At 42.4% G+C, this 18,570-nt stretch overlaps 1 protein-coding gene across 1 annotated transcript; it reads left to right on the top strand.

Annotated features, from left to right (window-relative positions):
- The first annotated feature begins 2,653 nt into the window (after positions 1 to 2,653).
- LOC128712318 (signal transducer and transcription activator) lies at positions 2,654 to 10,398 on the top strand. The gene is made up of 7 exons (XM_053807217.1): positions 2,654 to 2,781; positions 2,881 to 3,854; positions 3,942 to 4,065; positions 4,159 to 4,282; positions 4,395 to 4,884; positions 4,972 to 5,311; positions 9,660 to 10,398. Exons 1-7 carry the CDS (start codon positions 2,654 to 2,656, stop codon positions 10,396 to 10,398), a joined length of 2,919 nt encoding a protein of 972 aa, XP_053663192.1.
- The last annotated feature ends 8,172 nt before the right edge of the window (positions 10,399 to 18,570 follow it).

The following is an 18,570-nucleotide window of genomic DNA, read 5'->3' on the forward strand; positions in this document are numbered from 1 at the left end:
AGGAAGAATAGCTTAGGAAAGGAATGTTTAATTTATCGTCAATTGAGAGTTTGTAAAGAAGTTGTTAAAATTGGATTGAAATAAGGGCAATGGACAATTTACTCACGTGTCTGAAGGCGCGTAGTGCGTCTCTGATTAAAAAATAATGGACCAGAATCATTGGGGACAACTCCCATCCGAGGTACACTAGGAGATCTCGTGATTAAAGTCACCAACTTAGGTAACCTCCCGGGTTCAGTTAACGTTTGATCCCCCGCATATTGTGGTGCTAGATATGCAGAGTTTTCTATAGATTCCATAACTACCAGTGCCTGGAAGAGGTGCTCCGGAGGCATATTGGTCGTTGGTTGACATCGGTCACCGTAACATGACGTGATTTACATTTTAATACAACTTGACGGTGTGTGAACACTTGATTGCGGTAAAAAAAACACAAGAAAACAGAACAAAAGAGCCAGAAATGAGAAGTGTCTGGGGCGAGGTAGCGATTGCGAGCGAGAAGTTTAATCGAACGATCAAGAATTTCATTGGAAATTGGCGTCTACATGCATAAATTTGATGCACTCTAGTGTCTTTGGGGGGTTCTTTTTGCTGTTGCTGTTGTTGCAATGGAAGGAAGCAACTGCTTCCGGCAGAACATCAAACGCATGATGCATGAGAAATAGTAGCAATGTTAGGTGGAGCCCATGAAAGAACCTTGAAACCTTGTTTTTCGGAGTCACTCCGGAGGAATTCCAGCACATTGCGGAGTCTGTTCCGGATTCGGACATTTGGCGAGGAACCTCAACCTGAAATGATAGGTTTTCCATAAATTCTGCAATTCTTTGAAGGAAATCGTATTTGAACATCGATATTAAGTGGTGTCCGCATGACGAGGATTTTATTCTTCTGGGTTGTAACTTTATTATTAGGTTCTATTCCGTGTTGTAACTTGGAGCATCTTTGATTCTTTAGATCTAGGAAATACAAGGAGTTCCTTCCAATTCTACGTTATTAGAGAGTAAAATTAATGATGCCTAATGTGTTGATAAACTAGAACGAGAATTTGCATCTGGAGGCCTCACCTGATCAAGGGCGAACAGGAGGCCATAGCACTAGCCGCAATTTATTAGTCCACAACTTGACGGTTTGGGGTCGAGCTGTTGGATGTCTAGTTTAATCTGATAAATTAAACGTACTTATCAAAACGGTATACTGATGGAGCTGGAAATAACACCACAAATCAGTAGCTGTTATACGGAATTAAAGCCTAAATGCGTCTTCTAAGTACTTGAGCAACCCAAGGCACGTTAGCCTTGGCGTACTGGTTGGAGTTAACCTCCAGCTCCAAGCTTGTGCTTAATGGGGAATTAATGCACGTCTCGACAACGTAGCCGAAAGCGAAAGAAAGCTCCACACTCTTCCTGCTGCGAACCCCTGTTTCCCGTGTTTTTGAAGGTCAACCATGGCTACGAGCTGCGGTATCGGGACAACAATGCACTCTGAGCGATGCTAGAAACCGATAGAAGAAACCGCTTTCATCATACTTTTGCTGCGTGTGTGAAGCAAGGGAGAACGTTGTATTAATCCGGACGTCCTGGTTCGGTTTTTGCCAGGCTCGTAACACGGTGGCATTGGGAGACGGTGTGTCTAACGTGCTTCTAAAATGATTAGCCAGTACGCACACGGGGCTGTGCAATCCATACATGCCGGGCGCATAGCAAACAACCGCTTCCAGGAAATGTGTACTGTTGCGGATTGGCCCATAAATTTGATAGCGAGAGTGAAGCGGGGGGATTGGGGGTAATCAAGGAAGTGGGAGGATGCATGGCATGTAAAGTTGCAACACGCAGAGGTCAGTATGAGGCATGCGATAGAGCGAGAAGTGGAATGAAACCGACAAGTTATGTTTTTTTTTATTTTAATGAACGGAAGAACGAGAAAAACCAATAGTTTATAGGGTTAGCATTCTTAGATCTTGGCAAGCGATTGAACTGTTTCGGTCCTTCCCGGCCAGTGCGCATAGTAAGGTACGGCATATAAGGCACGCACTCCGTGTGCACACGGTGCAGGAAATCCCCGCCAGCAGCGGCACACGGGCACGGTTCGTGTGAAGTCGTTCCGTGCAGGAAGAGTTGCAATGTGTGTGCTATGCAGTTGCTGCAAGTACGGGTTGTACCACCCGGGCGACGTTGACTTATCGGGTTTTGCGATCAGCTGGTGCATGTGTGCGTGCGTCGCCGGGCGGAGAGGGACCTGTCGTTGGGACTGGCACGCGAGGGTTTCTCCATAGGCTTAAGCAACAACAACGCTGATAGACGTGTTGACGTGCTAATGTAGTGGCGGTACAGTGGGCAAACCTTGAGCGTAACTTGATCAGCACCGGGTGCAGGCAGTGGGCGCGCAAAGGGTTATAATAGGAGCGCCCGGAGACTAATCTTAATGTTTTTCTTCTTCTCTCCATTCCGTTTGCAGTCGTGCTTCATTAGAGCGGGACCCCTTTTAGTGTGTTAATTAAGCAATCAGACGCAGGCAGCCGGACGGATCAGGAGAGCCTGGAGCATCGGTAGAACACCCACTAGACGAGCAGAGTTGGTCTAAACTGTTGTGCAATAGATAGTGTGATAAGTAGTGTGTGCAATAAAAGGAGAGAAAAACCCCTTTCCCGTTAACGATGTCACTGTGGGCCCGGGTAAATCAGCTGCCGCAGCCGATACTGGAGCAGATACGCTTCATCTACGGCAGCAACTTCCCGATAGAGGTGCGCCACTATCTAGCAGATTGGATCGAGGAACGATTGCTGTAAGTAAATAGGCGTTTTCGCACGACCGCACATCGTAACACAACGGTGGTTAAACAGTAATCGTCAATTTGCTTCTTTTCGCCCTTTAAAAAATATAGTAATGCACCGGTGTACACGAACGATCAGGAGGCGGTGTACGAGCAGGATGCGGCCAACTTTCTCAACCAGCTCATCATGGAGCTGGAACGGACGGCGATCAATCTGCCGGAGACGAACTTCACCATCAAGATCCGGCTGAATGAATCGGCTCGCAACTTCCGTCAGCTGTTCTCGCACAATCCGGCCCAGCTGTACCAGCATCTGATGAACTGTCTGCACAGGGAGCGGCAGTGTGTCGCCTATCCGGACGAGTGCGTGAATGTGCAGGACCCGGAGGTGACGGAGGTGTTCAATGCGGTGCAACAGTTGCAGATAATGGTGCGCACGAACGAGAACGACAACCGGAACCTGATGAAAGAGTACGAACATCTACTGCTGGAGGTGCACGAGCTGCAGAAGAACCGGGCACAGCTGGAAACGATCGAGAATGCGGAGATGAGGGCGCACGCACATAACCAGCTCGCCCAGCACCAGAAGATGGTGAACGATCGGTTGCAGCTGTGCACCGGTAAGCGGCTCGCCCTGGTGGACGGGTTCAGGAAGACGATACTGATCACGGACGAGGTGCAGAACAAGGTGCTGAACAAGTACCTGTCGCAGTGGAAAATTAACCAGGGTTTCGCCGGCAACGGTGCGTCGATGATGAGCGCGAGCAATCTCGACACCATACAGGCATGGTGCGAAAGCTTGGCGGAGATCATCTGGAGCACGAAGGACCAGATACGGCTCGCGATCAAGAACAAGTCGAAGCTGCATGTGGAACAGGAGGACGTGCCGGATCTGCTGCCGCAGGCGATGGTTGATGTGACGAATCTGCTGAAGATGCTCATCACCAACACGTTCATCATCGAGAAGCAACCGCCGCAGGTGATGAAGACAAACACGCGGTTCGCCGCTACCGTGCGCCTGCTCGTCGGCAACACGCTCAACATCAAGATGGTAAACCCGCAGGTGAAGGTGTCTATCATTTCCGGTAAGTGTGCATGAGTGCGAATAGCTGCCAAGGTATCTCAAGGTTATTAAGAGGCTCTAATGTATTCTCTTTCAATTATATCTGCAGAGGCCCAAGCTCAGCAAACGCAACAGACCAACAAAGCTTCCGAACAGTCGTGCGGTGAAATTATGAACAACATCGGCAATCTGGAGTACAACGAAACGACCAAGCAACTGTCAGTGAGCTTCCGGTAAGGTTTTTTTTTTTGATTGCTTTCTTCAGATGAAGATGCGGTAAGATAATGTTCAGTGTGATTGTATTTTTTGTTTAATTTAATTCACAGAAACATGCAGTTGAAGAAAATAAAGCGCGCGGAAAAGAAAGGCACCGAGTGTGTGATGGATGAAAAATTTGCACTACTCTTCCAGTCCAGCTTTGCCGTCGGCCATGGAGATCTCGTCTTTTCAGTTCGTATACCTTATTTCAGCATACGTTTTACAATCTATTTGTTAGTTATGCACCGAGCTGATGTTTGTTTCTCTTCTCTATTTCTTGGGGACGTCGTGTTGTTTTATGCAGGTGTGGACTATCTCCCTTCCAGTAGTGGTGATCGTACACGGAAATCAAGAACCACAGTCATGGGCCACCATTACCTGGGACAATGCGTTCGCCGACATAAACCGCATCCCGTTCCAGGTGCCGGATAAAGTGATTTGGAACCAGCTTGCCGAAGCATTGAACATGAAGTTCCGCGCCTCGACCGGTCGTTCGCTGACGGCGGAAAATATGCACTTCCTGTGTGAGAAAGCGTTCAAAACGAACCTGCCATTCCCGGTACCGAATGACCTTACGATCATGTGGTCACAGTTTTGCAAGGAACCGATCCCGGACCGTTCGTTCACGTTCTGGGATTGGTTTTACGCGGCGATGAAGGTAACGCGCGAGCATCTGCGTGGTCCGTGGATGGACGGTAGCATCATTGGGTTCATACACAAATCCAAAGCAGAAGATTATCTGCTCAAGTGCCCGCGGGGCACCTTCCTGCTACGTTTCTCCGACAGTGAGCTCGGTAAGCAAACCGGTCAAAATCACCCCCCGTAGCTTTTCTATAACGTTGTTCCAGAAAACCTAACCTGCTCCTTTATTGCTTTTGTAGGTGGTATTACCATTGCCTGGGTGAATGAGGGTAACGACGGTCAGCCACAGATACTGCACATTCAACCGTTTACGGCAAAGGATTTCTCCACCCGTTCGCTGTCCGATCGCATTCGCGACTTTGACGATCTCTTCTATCTGTACCCGAACAAGCCGAAGCATGAAGCGTTCGATCGGTACACGACACCGGCGGGACCACCGCGAAACAAGAACTACATCGCGTCGGAGGTGCGTGCCGTACTGATGCCCGGCCCGACCAACAACCAGATGAATAGCTTCCCGAACACCCCGTCCTACAATATTCAATCGCCAGATGCGTCGCGCGATACACCCTCGAGCGGGTAAGTTATTTGTGGCGTTGTTTTTGTGGATTTGTTTAACTTCATACCTTACCATAAGTATTCTGCTTCACTACGCTTTCTGCACGCTTAAATTCATTGGAAAAGTAAATCTAGCAGTAAAAGATGGACCGAGTGAAAATGAGATGAATGGAAATTGAGTGTGCCTGTGTGTGTGGAGATAGAATGAATGGACGGTTATTTAAAAAAAAAATACAACAAAAAACCGTAGTGTAGCAGCATGTATACTTACTTTTACGCACTAGTTAGTAGCTGTCAATGTTATTTGTTTCATATCTATTTGCAATTTCAACTTCTTTGCACAATTCATTTTGTCATTACATTTTCCTTCACCTGTCTGCTTATAATACTGTGTGTGCAAAGCATGAAAAATGGGTTATAATTGTGCATTATTTTTCAAATATTAAGCTTTTTCGTAGAAATCATATCTACAACACCTTACAGTTTACGCGTATGCGTGTGCAAGACTCTCATTTAAACACGGTTTCATTCGTGTGTTACTAACGCTAATTAACGCCGTTGCTTCTAATCGGCTTCGCTATTCGAACGACCTATCGATGTTTATTTCTTATTTGCCTGCGTGTATTATGTTGTATTATTTTTATTTTTTGGGATACCCCGCTGTAGAAATGTTGCCGGACACGGCAATACTGGTAGCATTCATCCCAGCTGGAGGGAATTTGTCTCCAGCAGCAATCAATTAGTTATTGCGATAAGTGGTAAAAATATAAGTAAGCCACTGCAAGTATGACCTAATGCCGTAGGTCGGTATGACATGAAGAAACATATTTTTAGTTTTTATTGAAACAAAATTTGTATTATCAAATCATTTTGTTTCTAATTTAATTCCACCATAAGATTATTATTTAACGCGATTTTTTTAAAATCTCATTTATACTTATTGTTAATAATATTATTTATTTATTTTCATCCCTCTTCTTGTGAGACCAGTGCCTCGAACAGTGATGTTACAGATGCTCTGCCTAAAATCTTTTCTAATTTGTTTTTCTAACTGTTGTAAATACTTTCAAGTATGGGAAATCGTGTCAAAAAGAGTTTTATTGCGAGGTGACCCGTTTTTAGCTTCAGTTTAATATTAGTTTGTAGGCGACTATGTGCATGTTAGCATGTATCACTGATTTAGGTAGGATAAGGGAGACTTCGTAATTTCAGTTCGTAGTCGGTATAATGCGGTAGACAGAAAAGTTAAAAAAAATAAATGTCTAGAATATTGTTTCAATGTGATACAAAAGATGTGTGTGTCAAGATACCTGTCGTCAACACTCCATAACATCAACTTCTATGAATCATATATTTATTTATTTGAATGATCTATCGTTTCTCGGCCTAAAGGCTAAGATCAAAGTGTAGTTATTGGAATGATCTGTGTATATCTTTCGTTTGTAGGTGGCCAAACATGTTTCGACAGCATACAACCCGTGACAAAAATTGGTTTCATTTTTTTTTTATTTCACTAAAGTATCTACGACAGCCCATAAACATTATTTATGTGTGTTTGTGAGCATGGGATAGAAAGCCAAACCTAGCCATTATAAGCTCCCTTGTCGTTTGTTGTGTTACGTGTACAACATTCACTGGCCGCCCAACACCGGCTAACCGCTAACAAAATCATTTCTTTCGTGTTGCTTCATTTACAGCTATCAGAACAGTACGATTATGCACCTCTAGTCATTAAATTTATGCTAAACCCATACTCACAAAAGCTAAACTGCACCGGATTCCGAGCCGCGACATGCTGTGCGCTTCGTACGACGCAGAAGAATTGCATCTCTACCGTGACAAAATTGCCAAAAGAAAAATGGCATTAACGCACAAAGCGAAGTAACAAGATTAATGTTTTAGAATGTTTTAAAAATATTTATTTAACGATTCACTTTTATAATCTGTGGCGTTATTCACCGCCAAACCTGACCAAATGTTGGGTGAATCTCATCTATTACCGCCCGGGTGTATATGGGGAGAGAGAGCGTACTGAAGCCTGCTGATAACCTTTTTCAATTAAATTGTGATGTAATGTGGAACAGAAACAGTATTAGCCAACAGTATTGCGGTTTAAGAATTAGGCATTCGATTGGTACTGTTATTGCCTAACCGGTTATATAGTGAAATCATTACGTGTTAATTGTTATTTATTATTTATCTATTTATTTACTTATTGCAGTATATGAAGGCTTTTCGCCGTATTGTAAATGTTACTCGTTATCGATAAGCGAATTGGTTCATACCAACCAACAGATAGTAAACATGTTTTGGTACGTAGATAACACAAATGATGAAGACCGATGTCCCAACAGGGTAGTAGGACTAAAGATTAAATCCAATATAAAAGCGTATTTTGTATTATTTCGAAAAAGTGGTACTGAAGCATGTCTTCTTGGCGGTTACCACTAGACTGGATATGATCCGGAAACTAGAGCAGAAGGACGGAAGTAACTGCACTCGTGCCAGAAAACGTCTGAGTATCGAATACTCGAAATACAGGAACAAACATGGCTAACCGAACCGGTTTCAGAGCGGTTGATATTTATCGACATATAAAACACTATATCTGTCTATGAGCTAAGGGGTAAGAAATGATATTGACAACGCACTGTTCAGATAGGTATTAGACTAGGGGATTCCCTCTAGAAGTTGTGTACATTCCCATAAAACGGGGAGCACTGTTTATTCCCGTTTTTGCTGTATAAAAAGTCATTGAAACTTTCAGCTAAAGCCTAGAAAGTAAAGGAAGCGAATAGAAAAGAAAAAGGGAAAACAAAACAACGAGCGGTTGTGTGAGAGCGTGCCTCTTGATATAAGCGTTTATATTGATCGTGTTTATACTAAAGCAAGCAACAGTAGTAACCCCCAGCGGTTTAGCGGTAGCGATGTCGCGATCTCTTCACACAAAACCAATATTAAATCAGAAGTAGCAAAAGTAGCAAGCATCAGCTGAAAAAATCTTCTGAATCGCTACAAAACACGATTCTCGGTCAAACCAAATTAGACGTCAACAGCTGTTACTCATAAGGTTATTTTTTTTATTGTGGAAAACAAAACTAATTACTAGTGAGCTGGTCTGAAGTGTATCAGCATCGCAAAGTTTTTACTATGTTAACCAGTATTTCCTGACCATGGCCCTGAAACGACGATAGAAAACGATAGGCTATTTATGTTAACCACACGCTTAACCATAAACTTGTTTGGTAACGTTTGGGGTACCAATTGTTGGGTCAGTTTTGTTTACTCTGTGCGCTGAAATGGCCGAAAAGATAAGCGAGCGGTGTTACATGAATCGATCATAGTTTAATCTTTGCTGCTCTGATTGCTGCTTATTTCTACTACTCACGCCAGCCCAACCACGATTGCGAACAAAAGGTACAGTGATGGCCACAAAAATGCCACACAATGGTACTGACAAAACCCATCCAGTTTTGGAGAATAACCCGACTGGGGTACGGGCACCGATAACACTTTTGCACTGCATGGGTTTGATCTTCCATCTGGTGCCTGTTTGAATCGTTCATTCGAACAATACAGGGGTTCCACATGTGAAAAAGAAGATATTATTTAAAACATAATATACGTTGTGTTTGCAAAATCATCCATTGGGCGATACATTTAAAAAAAATCCCATTTGTCCCGCGACTATTCGCTCCAAGACAGGGCTTGTTGTACTGTATGTGTGTACGTGCGTGTGTGCGATGTGGCTTCGCTTTTCCTGTGTGTGTGTGTACGTATGTGTGTGGACGCGTGTGGGCGTAGGAAGTGTTTCGCGCGTTATTTTTGTGAAGTGCCACACTAATCACATTCCATTCCCTCTCCCTTCTGCTCACTGCTCTCTTGTTCTCTGCCTTTCCTTGTCAAAGGAAGTGCTGTAGAATGTAATATCTTCCTTTCATACATCCTTTCTCATTAATGCTAACTGGTTTGAAAAGGCAATCAATACTTTTTCGGCCGAATAAAAAACATGGTTTGAAAATAGCTTCATTGCGGGTGTGTCGTCAACGTAAAAATGACCACAAAGTGCGCAAGAGGGCGCCACAAAAAGAAAAACTTCTATTAATTTCTTGTTTCTTGTCCTTCCCCTCATTTATTCATCAACCGCGTCCCCTACCAACGGTTTCGGTGTGTTAATTTGCCAAAAAAAAACACACACACCCACACATACTCACAAAACCTGAAATAAATTTTAAACAAAACTTCAATCAACCCTATCTGGCTCTACTGTCCACATTGCTGAACGATTTGCAATGTTGCAACAATGCAACCACATGAACACCACACACACACACACATGCACCCATCGCCTTCATTTGATGTGTTGCAGATTTTCCATGAGCTGTCGAACGGGCAACTCCGTACCGGGCAGTACGCAACACCGGTACGCATCCAGTTTCGAGCCGTACGTGCAGTCGGACGGTATCACCCAGTCAGTAATGATGGCAACTGGCGGTACACTGTCCGGTTTGGTACGGCCACCGCCCGCCCTGAGCGTGCTGTCGACGAGTAGTAACTGTAGCAGCAGTACTACAGCCACCACCGGTCACCACCATCACCACAGTTTGATGGAGCAGCAACAAACACATCACAGCCATATGTCGATCCTGCCGGCACACAGCCCTGGCGGTGGACAGAACCATCATCGGTCGCAGCCTCAGCACTACGAGGATACGTCGCTCAGTGACTGCGGTCTCGATGGGACCGAGCACCGAATGCAGCAGCAATTGTTGCCGTCCGTACCGGCAGCGTTCTCGTTTACCGGCATTACCTTTACGGACCGTGGTGAGCAACAGAACCTACCGGACGGCGGTGCCAGTAACCAGCAGCGGACACTTACCCAACCGTCTAGCTCGTCCGGTATGACGAATAGCAGGGCAGCCACCACCACCACCCGAAGAAGTGGCAATGGTGTTGAGAGTGTGTCCACCTCCTCCCGCACAACCTCGTTATCATCCACCGCTACTAGTGCTTCCACGTCAACCGCAATGGATTTTGCCGGTTTAGAGGAACTCAACTGGTTGGATATGAACAACAACAGTAACTGGATCGGTGACGGTTCGTCATGAGGGACGGTGGGATGGCATGGGGTCGGCGCGACCTCTGTCCCTGCTCTGCTGTGTCACTTTACACTTCGCTCCGTCCCTTTACGGATCCATTCGCGTTGGTTGTTGAGCGATGTAAGATGATTTCAAGGTTATGTATTGGCACCAAGCAGTCAAGCTGGTCAAGCCATTACGACCTCTATAATAAACCTTGCATCCGTCGGGCGTTATCTTCGGGAACGGAAAGTTTCATTCAGGAGAGGGACCGTTTAGGTGTGTGGGAGCGGGTGTTGTCACACGGACAGAAATTGTTCATAGCCATACTCGTTTTAAAACTGTACGAAATAAATTCCACGTTTGTCCTACCCTTTTCTGTCACTGCGTGAGTGCGTGTTAGCGGAACAAACAACAACCTACTGTCAGGGTGTCGATCCTACGCGTGTGTCATCAGGAGATTTATAAGAAAGAAAGTGATCTTCCTGCGTGAGATCCTAGAGCACGAGGGGAAAAAGTTCACGCATTACGAACCCCTTTCGCTTGTGATGGTCCGTAGAGTCAAAGACGTACACCACCCATCCACGCACGCACGCACACACACACGCTTAGCGTTGCACACTGTGGCCAATCAAGTTGGAAGTTTGGTCTTACTTTTGTATTTTAATTGTTTTAATGGTGTCTAACAGCACCCAACAACACTAGGTCTGATTCTACAACCCATACCTTAACCGTTGATGCTTTGATTAGTGTTATTCACGTAGCTCTGGACAGAGACTCCGGATGTACGACATTCGCAACAGAAAACAAACTCATTTTCTGTAAGATCAATAACAACCCGCACCGCTGGGTTACCAACTGCTAAATATGCATTCTAAGATATCGAAGGCGGGAAGTATAATAGTATCAGTGCATAAGAAGGGAAGTATAACAGTATCAGTTAGTAATAATGCTAAAGCAGTTAGAAACATCGATTGTAAACAAGATTTCTCGCACCATCTGTACGCAGGATTTAGACACGAAAAGACAGGAATGATTCCCTTTTAGACGCTCCAGCATCGCGGACCCGTAACGAAGGGAATATAGTGCGAAGAGCTTCATGAATATTATTAATACGTAATATAACTACACATAATGTCCAACGCTCTCCGGGCACCTTCCCGTGTGTGCTGGCGAAGGATGGTTTAAGGAGTACTCTAGTCATACACAAGCAAGCATTTCAATCAAACGAAAGCATGCGCAACGCTGGTTCTGAAGGGAAATCACAAAACGATACCATATAAGCCGGTACCTACTTAGATAAATGCGTCGCCTCATTGTAGCGACGCCCTGCGTTACGTACAATTGCTGTTATACCCTCGTACTGCTCGTAACTGCACTACGGTGCCAACCAACCAAACTGTGAGTGTAATGCGTGTTGTCGCTGTAAACGATAAACATAAACTTACCGCCTTACCTTTGGCATCTCCGTTAACCGTGCTAGCCCTTGTTAATAATGTGTGTAGCTACATCATGCAGCAACAGTAATTGTAAAAGAACAAACAAAAAAAAAAGAAACCCTTATTGTGATGTTTATATCAAACCCCTGATGTGAGAGCTTTCGTCCTTTAAAAAAAGCAAGAAAAAAAAGAACACGTACCTTAATGTGGAAGAAGTTTGAAAAATGACTGTTATCGAATTTAAAATTTAATGAAAAACCATAAGTGTCCATACCGCACCATCATCACGCAGCAGAAATGCAAACATTTGAAACACGCCCCGTACTGTAAAGTGTTTTGCCCCCCTTTATGGATGATCAGATCCACCGTAGTGTAATGTGCTCTGTGTCTAGATTAGACCTGATCAGAATTTAGTAAACAGACTAGTAGTACTAGAATTAGCGGTATACGGCATCCCTACTGGATCCTGGATCACTTATATTTACTGTGTGGAGCCTTATGCTATAATGGACAGCAAAAGAAAAGGGTAGTGCTCTGGTAGATAATGCAAATATATAATACTAAAACCTTTGAGGGATTGTGGGAGTAGTTGAAGGGAGGAAGATAATTCCACTTCCCATTAGCATATAACATCTCGGCTTGCTTTATCTAGTGCTGCCGGACACTAAACATTGCTAGAATCTCGTATTACAGCACACACTGACTTATAAGATGGCAGATAACGCCATCTGTGTACGTGTACGCTGCTAGCTGCGTAGCAAAGGTGTATGCGATACCTGAACATACTAACACACCGTGCTAACTAACAACACACAAACAAAGCAGCATTTTTTTTTAGCAATGTTACCTTGTTTACTAATATTAGTTTTTGCCGCGCAGATGTATTACCTTCTTTTCTGTTTTTTTTTTGTTTTTTTTTGCTTCTTGATTTAAATGTTCACATCTTTTCTTATTTTAGCATTTTTCTTGATACCGTCCCCACCTTCCACACAATGATATAATGCGTTTTAATGTGATTTTTTAATGTATTTTTCCTCTTGTTTTTATACATATGCGTATATATATTTTCCGTAAAATCGAATGAACAACAAAAAAACAACTAACACTTGAACATCGCATCGCCCACAACCTTCCAACACACACGACAACACACAAAATGGCGCCTCGCGGGAACACGCTTGAATTGCGATTGCAAAATGGATGCCGGTGCGCAGCTACGGTCAGACAAATTACGGTCAGGTGCACGATTTCGAGCTCGAAAACATCGGCATGTTTTCGTCGCAGTATCACTGAACCTGGTATGGTATAGCGCGACAGTGCGATAGTGTGCCGAAAGACGTCGTATTGTACATTTAAGCTACTGCATTAGTATCGTAAGGTTTACTAGGTTTAGTGGTATGTTTAGGATAGATCTTTAAAAAACACACACGCACACACAAAACCCACACACAGCTTGCAGCCAAACACACGCCATATTAACCTGTCCCTGTTTCCAGTCATTAGAATCGTTAGATGCCTCCTGCGGTTTTGAGCCTGCCCGGAGTTCTGTTTTTGTGCTCTTTTGTGATTAGAACAAGGCAATAAGTACCATTTTTTCAGTCTAGTAATCAAATCAAGACAAGATGATAGAATCTTCACCTTTTACAGCGCAATATATTAAAACTTTGACAACTTTGAATGGCTATTTTCAGTTTTAAAATCCTTTTAATACAATTATTAATTTTAACAACTCAAACTGTCTAGGTTGTCGGCGAGCATTCGGAGTAATAGCGTACTTGTGCCATATCAAAGCTTTTTAAACTATTTCCCTTCCGTTGCTGTTTTTCCCTCCTCGTAAAACACACTTTGCGTTAGATGTTTTTTGTTTCTTTGTTGATTGACGTGTGGAGCTCAGCTGCGGGAGCTAACGATCAGTCTGCTTGATCTTTGCACCGATGACTACTGCGAAACTAGTGGTAGAATAATGAATTTCAATTGTAAACAAATGCGTAAATGTCACCATTTTCCTGTGTCTGTGTTACTGCAATGGCGATTGTGTCTGAATGCGTTGAAGAATTATAGTATGATAGGGCTCTTTATACCGCTAAAATAGTAGATTATATGATGTGTTAAGGAAAAAAGTAATGTTTTACGTGTAAGTGTGTGTGTGTGTGTTTACAATTCTTACTTGTATGACAGTATATTAGAAAAATGTATAAGAAATAGATAAAAAATAAGGTTATAGGGACATATGCTATACAAAAATGTATAAATGTTGCTTTTTACTAGCATATTACTGTTACTCAGCAAATGCGTGCCCATATCCGCCGGATAGTTGGACCACTTCAATAGTTCCACACACACACATGCTGTATATAAGCTCAAGCAGACGCAAACTTACACATGTTTGTGTTAGCTGAAGTTTTATGCAGATGTGTGCCGTCAGTACGGAAATAGGATAAACAAAGCTACTAACCTAATAGCGCAAATACATCAAACAATTTTTTTTTCTTCGGAATATGCGCATGTGCCGTAATGTTTGGTTTAAAATGTACCAAAACAGGTGGCTAGCAGAACAAGCGCAAATGATCATTAGGGTAAAGTAGCAAATTTAAGCATAAAGGCAAAGCGAAGAGCTTACACATTGACTGGAGTTGCTCACAGAAATGATCGGTTTCACCAAATCTTTAAAAACATACAAACACAAAAGCTAGGCAACGAAATATTACTATGTACCATACCCAACTAGTTGTTGATATGCCCGTGAACGTGAATAAGGAGAATGTGTAAACACAGCACCTGGTATGAGCTGCTGTTTGCCTTTGTGTTGTTGTTAATTTACACTTGTCTATTTACTTCCATTCGGCCGACGTTATTCGGACCACGGAATGCTGAAGCGATGCGAATAATGCAAGCATATTGCCTAGATAGATGGGAGAGAGGGTAAAAACAAAACAAAAAACGCTAACAAATATTCGACTTGCTGTGTTTCCACTTATATGCTAGATGTGTATTTGGAATGTAAAAAAAAAACAAAACAAACGTAAAAAAGAAACAAATGGTGAACGAGCATATATTATTGCAACTAAGGTCCAATTGAAATGTGCAAATTATTACGACATAGTCCATCCGCGCGTGCGTTTAACGTCACTTTGGCAGTGTTATCGAATGGTTGGGAGGGGGTAGTGTTTACGCCGAGTAGGAAAGCATATTATCTCTAAGAGTATGTAATACAAACATACAACGAATATACAGCGACAAACAGGAAAACCAACATAAGGAAAACAAAACCCAAAACAACGTAAACGAAAATGATAAGATTTCTGTAAGCAAAGGTGTACAGTGTGGTAGTGCGTCCTCCTTTTTGCTTTGTAGTGTGTAGTAGTGGTCGTTGTGCAATGTGTTTCCTACATTTTACCGACGGGATCGTGGATGGTTGGATTCCATTCCGTGTGCTGTGTGTATGTGTGTACACATCTCAAGCATTTTTAACCATGCGAACGTTACGTTCTTATGTGTGACCAATTAATGGTGTTAAGCATAAACGGTACACAAAAAAAAACGAGACGTCAAGTGTATTTGATCTCATGCGGTGTGGTGTATTGGTTCATGATTGCATCGAAATGAAGGCGAATAAGATACTGAATAAAATTAGATGGTAATCCAGAGACCGCCCCCCTCCCCCAAGCAAAACAAAAAAACTAACCCCCCGATTGGAGCAAACAAAACGGGCAGTGGAACCGGAAGAAAGTGAAAGTACAATTTATTCCCGTACAAAAAAAAATCGTTCAAATGTATAGGTGTGTGCGTGTAACTCATAAAATGAAATAATTATGTGTCTCCATCCCAAAGATAGACTGGCTATTTGAGAGAAACAGAAGCGAGAAAATAAATCGACATTGTGAGAGTTAGCAGGCTATAAACGTAAAACACAACCAAAACGAAAACTGAACGAAAATATTAACAAACACTGCAAAGGGTTTTTTTTCATATGCAACGAGAGCCTGACAGATTAGCAGGCGGCTCTTATCTTGGGTAATAATAGTAACATAATGGGCCTAAACAATACCTGAGAAAAGGAGGGATGTTCTTTGGCCATCAACGGACATTAACCCCGGCAACACCTTGATCAACTAAAGCACACATACAGACACATACACACGCAACGATTTATGCTCGTTACCCACTAGTCAATGGGATGAATGAAGCAGCATCATTGCAATGGTTTCTCTTAGTAGGCCACCAGTAATAATTTTATGTGCGGTAAGCGCGAGCGCAAAAGAGGCGAAATTCGACTGTGTGTTACTGTAATGAGATGTTGGTTTGCCTTTATATCGGTTCCGTTTAACTTTTGCAGTGCACTTTTTTTCTTTGCTGCGTATAATGCACGCACTAAAGGGATACGGAAATTTCTTTCAACCGTTAAGGTGTGGAAATTATTATAGCAAATGTGCTGAAAGGTGAAGAAAAGTTTTCCGCGTAAGATATTTCGATTGGCTTTGTTTAGCTTAAGTAGGACGCAGATAGGAATAGCTTCATTTTTTTAAATAATTAAAAAGATACATGTTATGTACATACATATATATCTATGTTGCTGGATGAATTTATATTAACAGAATGGTTTCAACAAAAAATGTACTTTCGAGGAACAATTTTAAACAACTTTCCCGTGTGCAGAGGGTCCTAAAGGTTAAAGTGTTGTAAATCCGGTTTCCCGGCGCAGGGACGCAAACAGACATAAAGCACAAAGAAAGATATAATATATGCAGAACGACGAGTATGCTACTGATTAAGCCGATACCTTATCGTGCATACATACACTTAGATAAAAGAAAAACACACACATACACAGAACGAAACGAATGGATTGTGTTCCCTCTATTTACAATATGATCGTACGGCAAATAGTGTCGATAGGTATATGCGCATACCTTATATACCAAACAATGTGAAGAGCTTAGAACGGTTTCCATGTGTAAGAGGGGAGTGACTTCAATATAACAAAGCAACCATTACAAACGCGCCGAACGCGTCTGTTTTCTATTTTGCCGCAGGAAAAACTGAAACTCTAGTGTCAAGGACTTACTTAATATGTGGCCAGTTTGCTTTCTCGGTGTGTAGCAATACACCCGCACTGCGGTGACGCAATGCATTATTACGGTGCAGTTGGTTCACCACACACCGATTAGTGTCCACCACTTATCGGCCAAATGAGGAGTAACGAGCAGCATAAGTTAATGCGACACGTAACTGTCAAAACAAAGATGACCCAAACCCAAACGCTAAATAATGCTAATTAGTATACGAAGCCGAAGTGCTGTTGGGGCGGATGAGATGCGCGATAGGGTGAGAATGTATGTGTAAGAGGGGTAACAATGATGTATGATGTGTGTGTGGTCTCGTGTACTTTGGAATTTGTTGCAAAACAACTTTATCTGTTTAAAAAATAAATTCTGTGTAAAAGCGTAATACACCGTGCCGTAACGATCGTATATCACTGGAAAATAGGGGTGGGGAAGCTGTTATTCTGTCCATGAACGTGTAATATAATGTTCTAGGATGATGTTTGGCACCCTTTGGGTCTTTGTCTTCGTCCGAGTAGTGCGAAACGCTCGGGATCGTCGGGAACCGTTGAAATTCAGCGTTGAAGAGATTCTCATAACTTAAATCGCGAGTTAAAGTTTTAAATCTGAATTATTTTCAATGATTCAACTCTCTACAAATGGGTTAGATCGCAAAAGAATGCTTGGAGATTTTAAATAACTCGCTCTCTGGAAAGATTTGCATCATTCATTCATTCTGAATCATTGTGCATATCATTAAACGGAACCATTCGTATCGTCTGGTGCTGTTGGATTTTTCGGTACCGTTGGAATCTTCCAGAACCGTTGGAATGATTAGAATTGTCTGAAACTATCGGAATAATCGGAATTTGAATTTTTTCCGGTGTTTAATAATATAATAATTTATAAATAATTGATTCAAATTCAGCAATTGAAATGAATCATTGAACTGGTTGAATGAATCTCTATTACATAGATTTATGACTCCTTATAGATTCAAGAGTCCTCAAAGATTCATGATCCCTCATAGCTTCCGAAAGCCTCAAGCTTCAGGAATCCTCAAAGAATCAGGACTCCTCAACATTCATGAATCCTCTTAGATTTATGAATATTTCCGGATGCATGATTTTAAGATTATTTTTATACGGATTGCTTCTGAAATAATAATTTCAGCCCCTTGTAAGCCTCAATTGATACGTGTCCGCTTTAACATTACTGCACTGCACAGTGTTTCAGCCATCTCGAAATCACAATATGCAGTAGATGTTTTATAGCATATTTTATAGCATACTGCATTCCGGTAAGACCGTTGAAAATGAAGCACGGTAATGGGGTTAGTGCGTGTTGCATGCAACAATGCTTGCATGAAACTGTCGACGCTGCACAGTGTTTCAACCATCTGGACCTGCTCGATCTCAATAATAAACTTTTTTTTCTGAAATGAAAAACATGCCAAAATGTTTCTTTGCTTTTAAAAGATAATTACCAATAAATAATAATAAATAATAAGAAAAAAAATCTCTATAATTTCTAACAAGATATTTGTTTCTCTGTTTTTTTTTTTTATTTCAAGTACAGAAATGGGCATTATATACATCGCCTTTCCCCGCTATGGTATGAAGGATATGCAGAACAACAACAATTCGCTATGCTGTATTGACAATTTATATTTCATACCTACGAACCTTATTTTTACACACTATTTGTTATCAAAAAACAAC

The sequence above is a fragment of the Anopheles marshallii genome, chromosome X (assembly GCF_943734725.1).
Source record: "Anopheles marshallii chromosome X, idAnoMarsDA_429_01, whole genome shotgun sequence".
Classification (NCBI taxonomy): Eukaryota; Metazoa; Arthropoda; class Insecta; order Diptera; family Culicidae; genus Anopheles; species Anopheles marshallii.

What these genes read in the sequence shown, in the direction of transcription:
- LOC128712318 (XM_053807217.1), top strand. Translation starts at nt 2,654, where the DNA reads ATGTCACTGTGGGCCCGGGTAAATCAGCTGCCGCAGCCGATACTGGAG. An exon ending in GAAGGTGTCTATCATTTCCG is followed by an intron (nt 3,855 to 3,941) that starts GTAAGTGTGCAT and finishes TTATATCTGCAG; the next exon opens with AGGCCCAAGCTCAGCAAACG. An exon ending in CAACTGTCAGTGAGCTTCCG is followed by an intron (nt 4,066 to 4,158) that starts GTAAGGTTTTTT and finishes TTTAATTCACAG; the next exon opens with AAACATGCAGTTGAAGAAAA.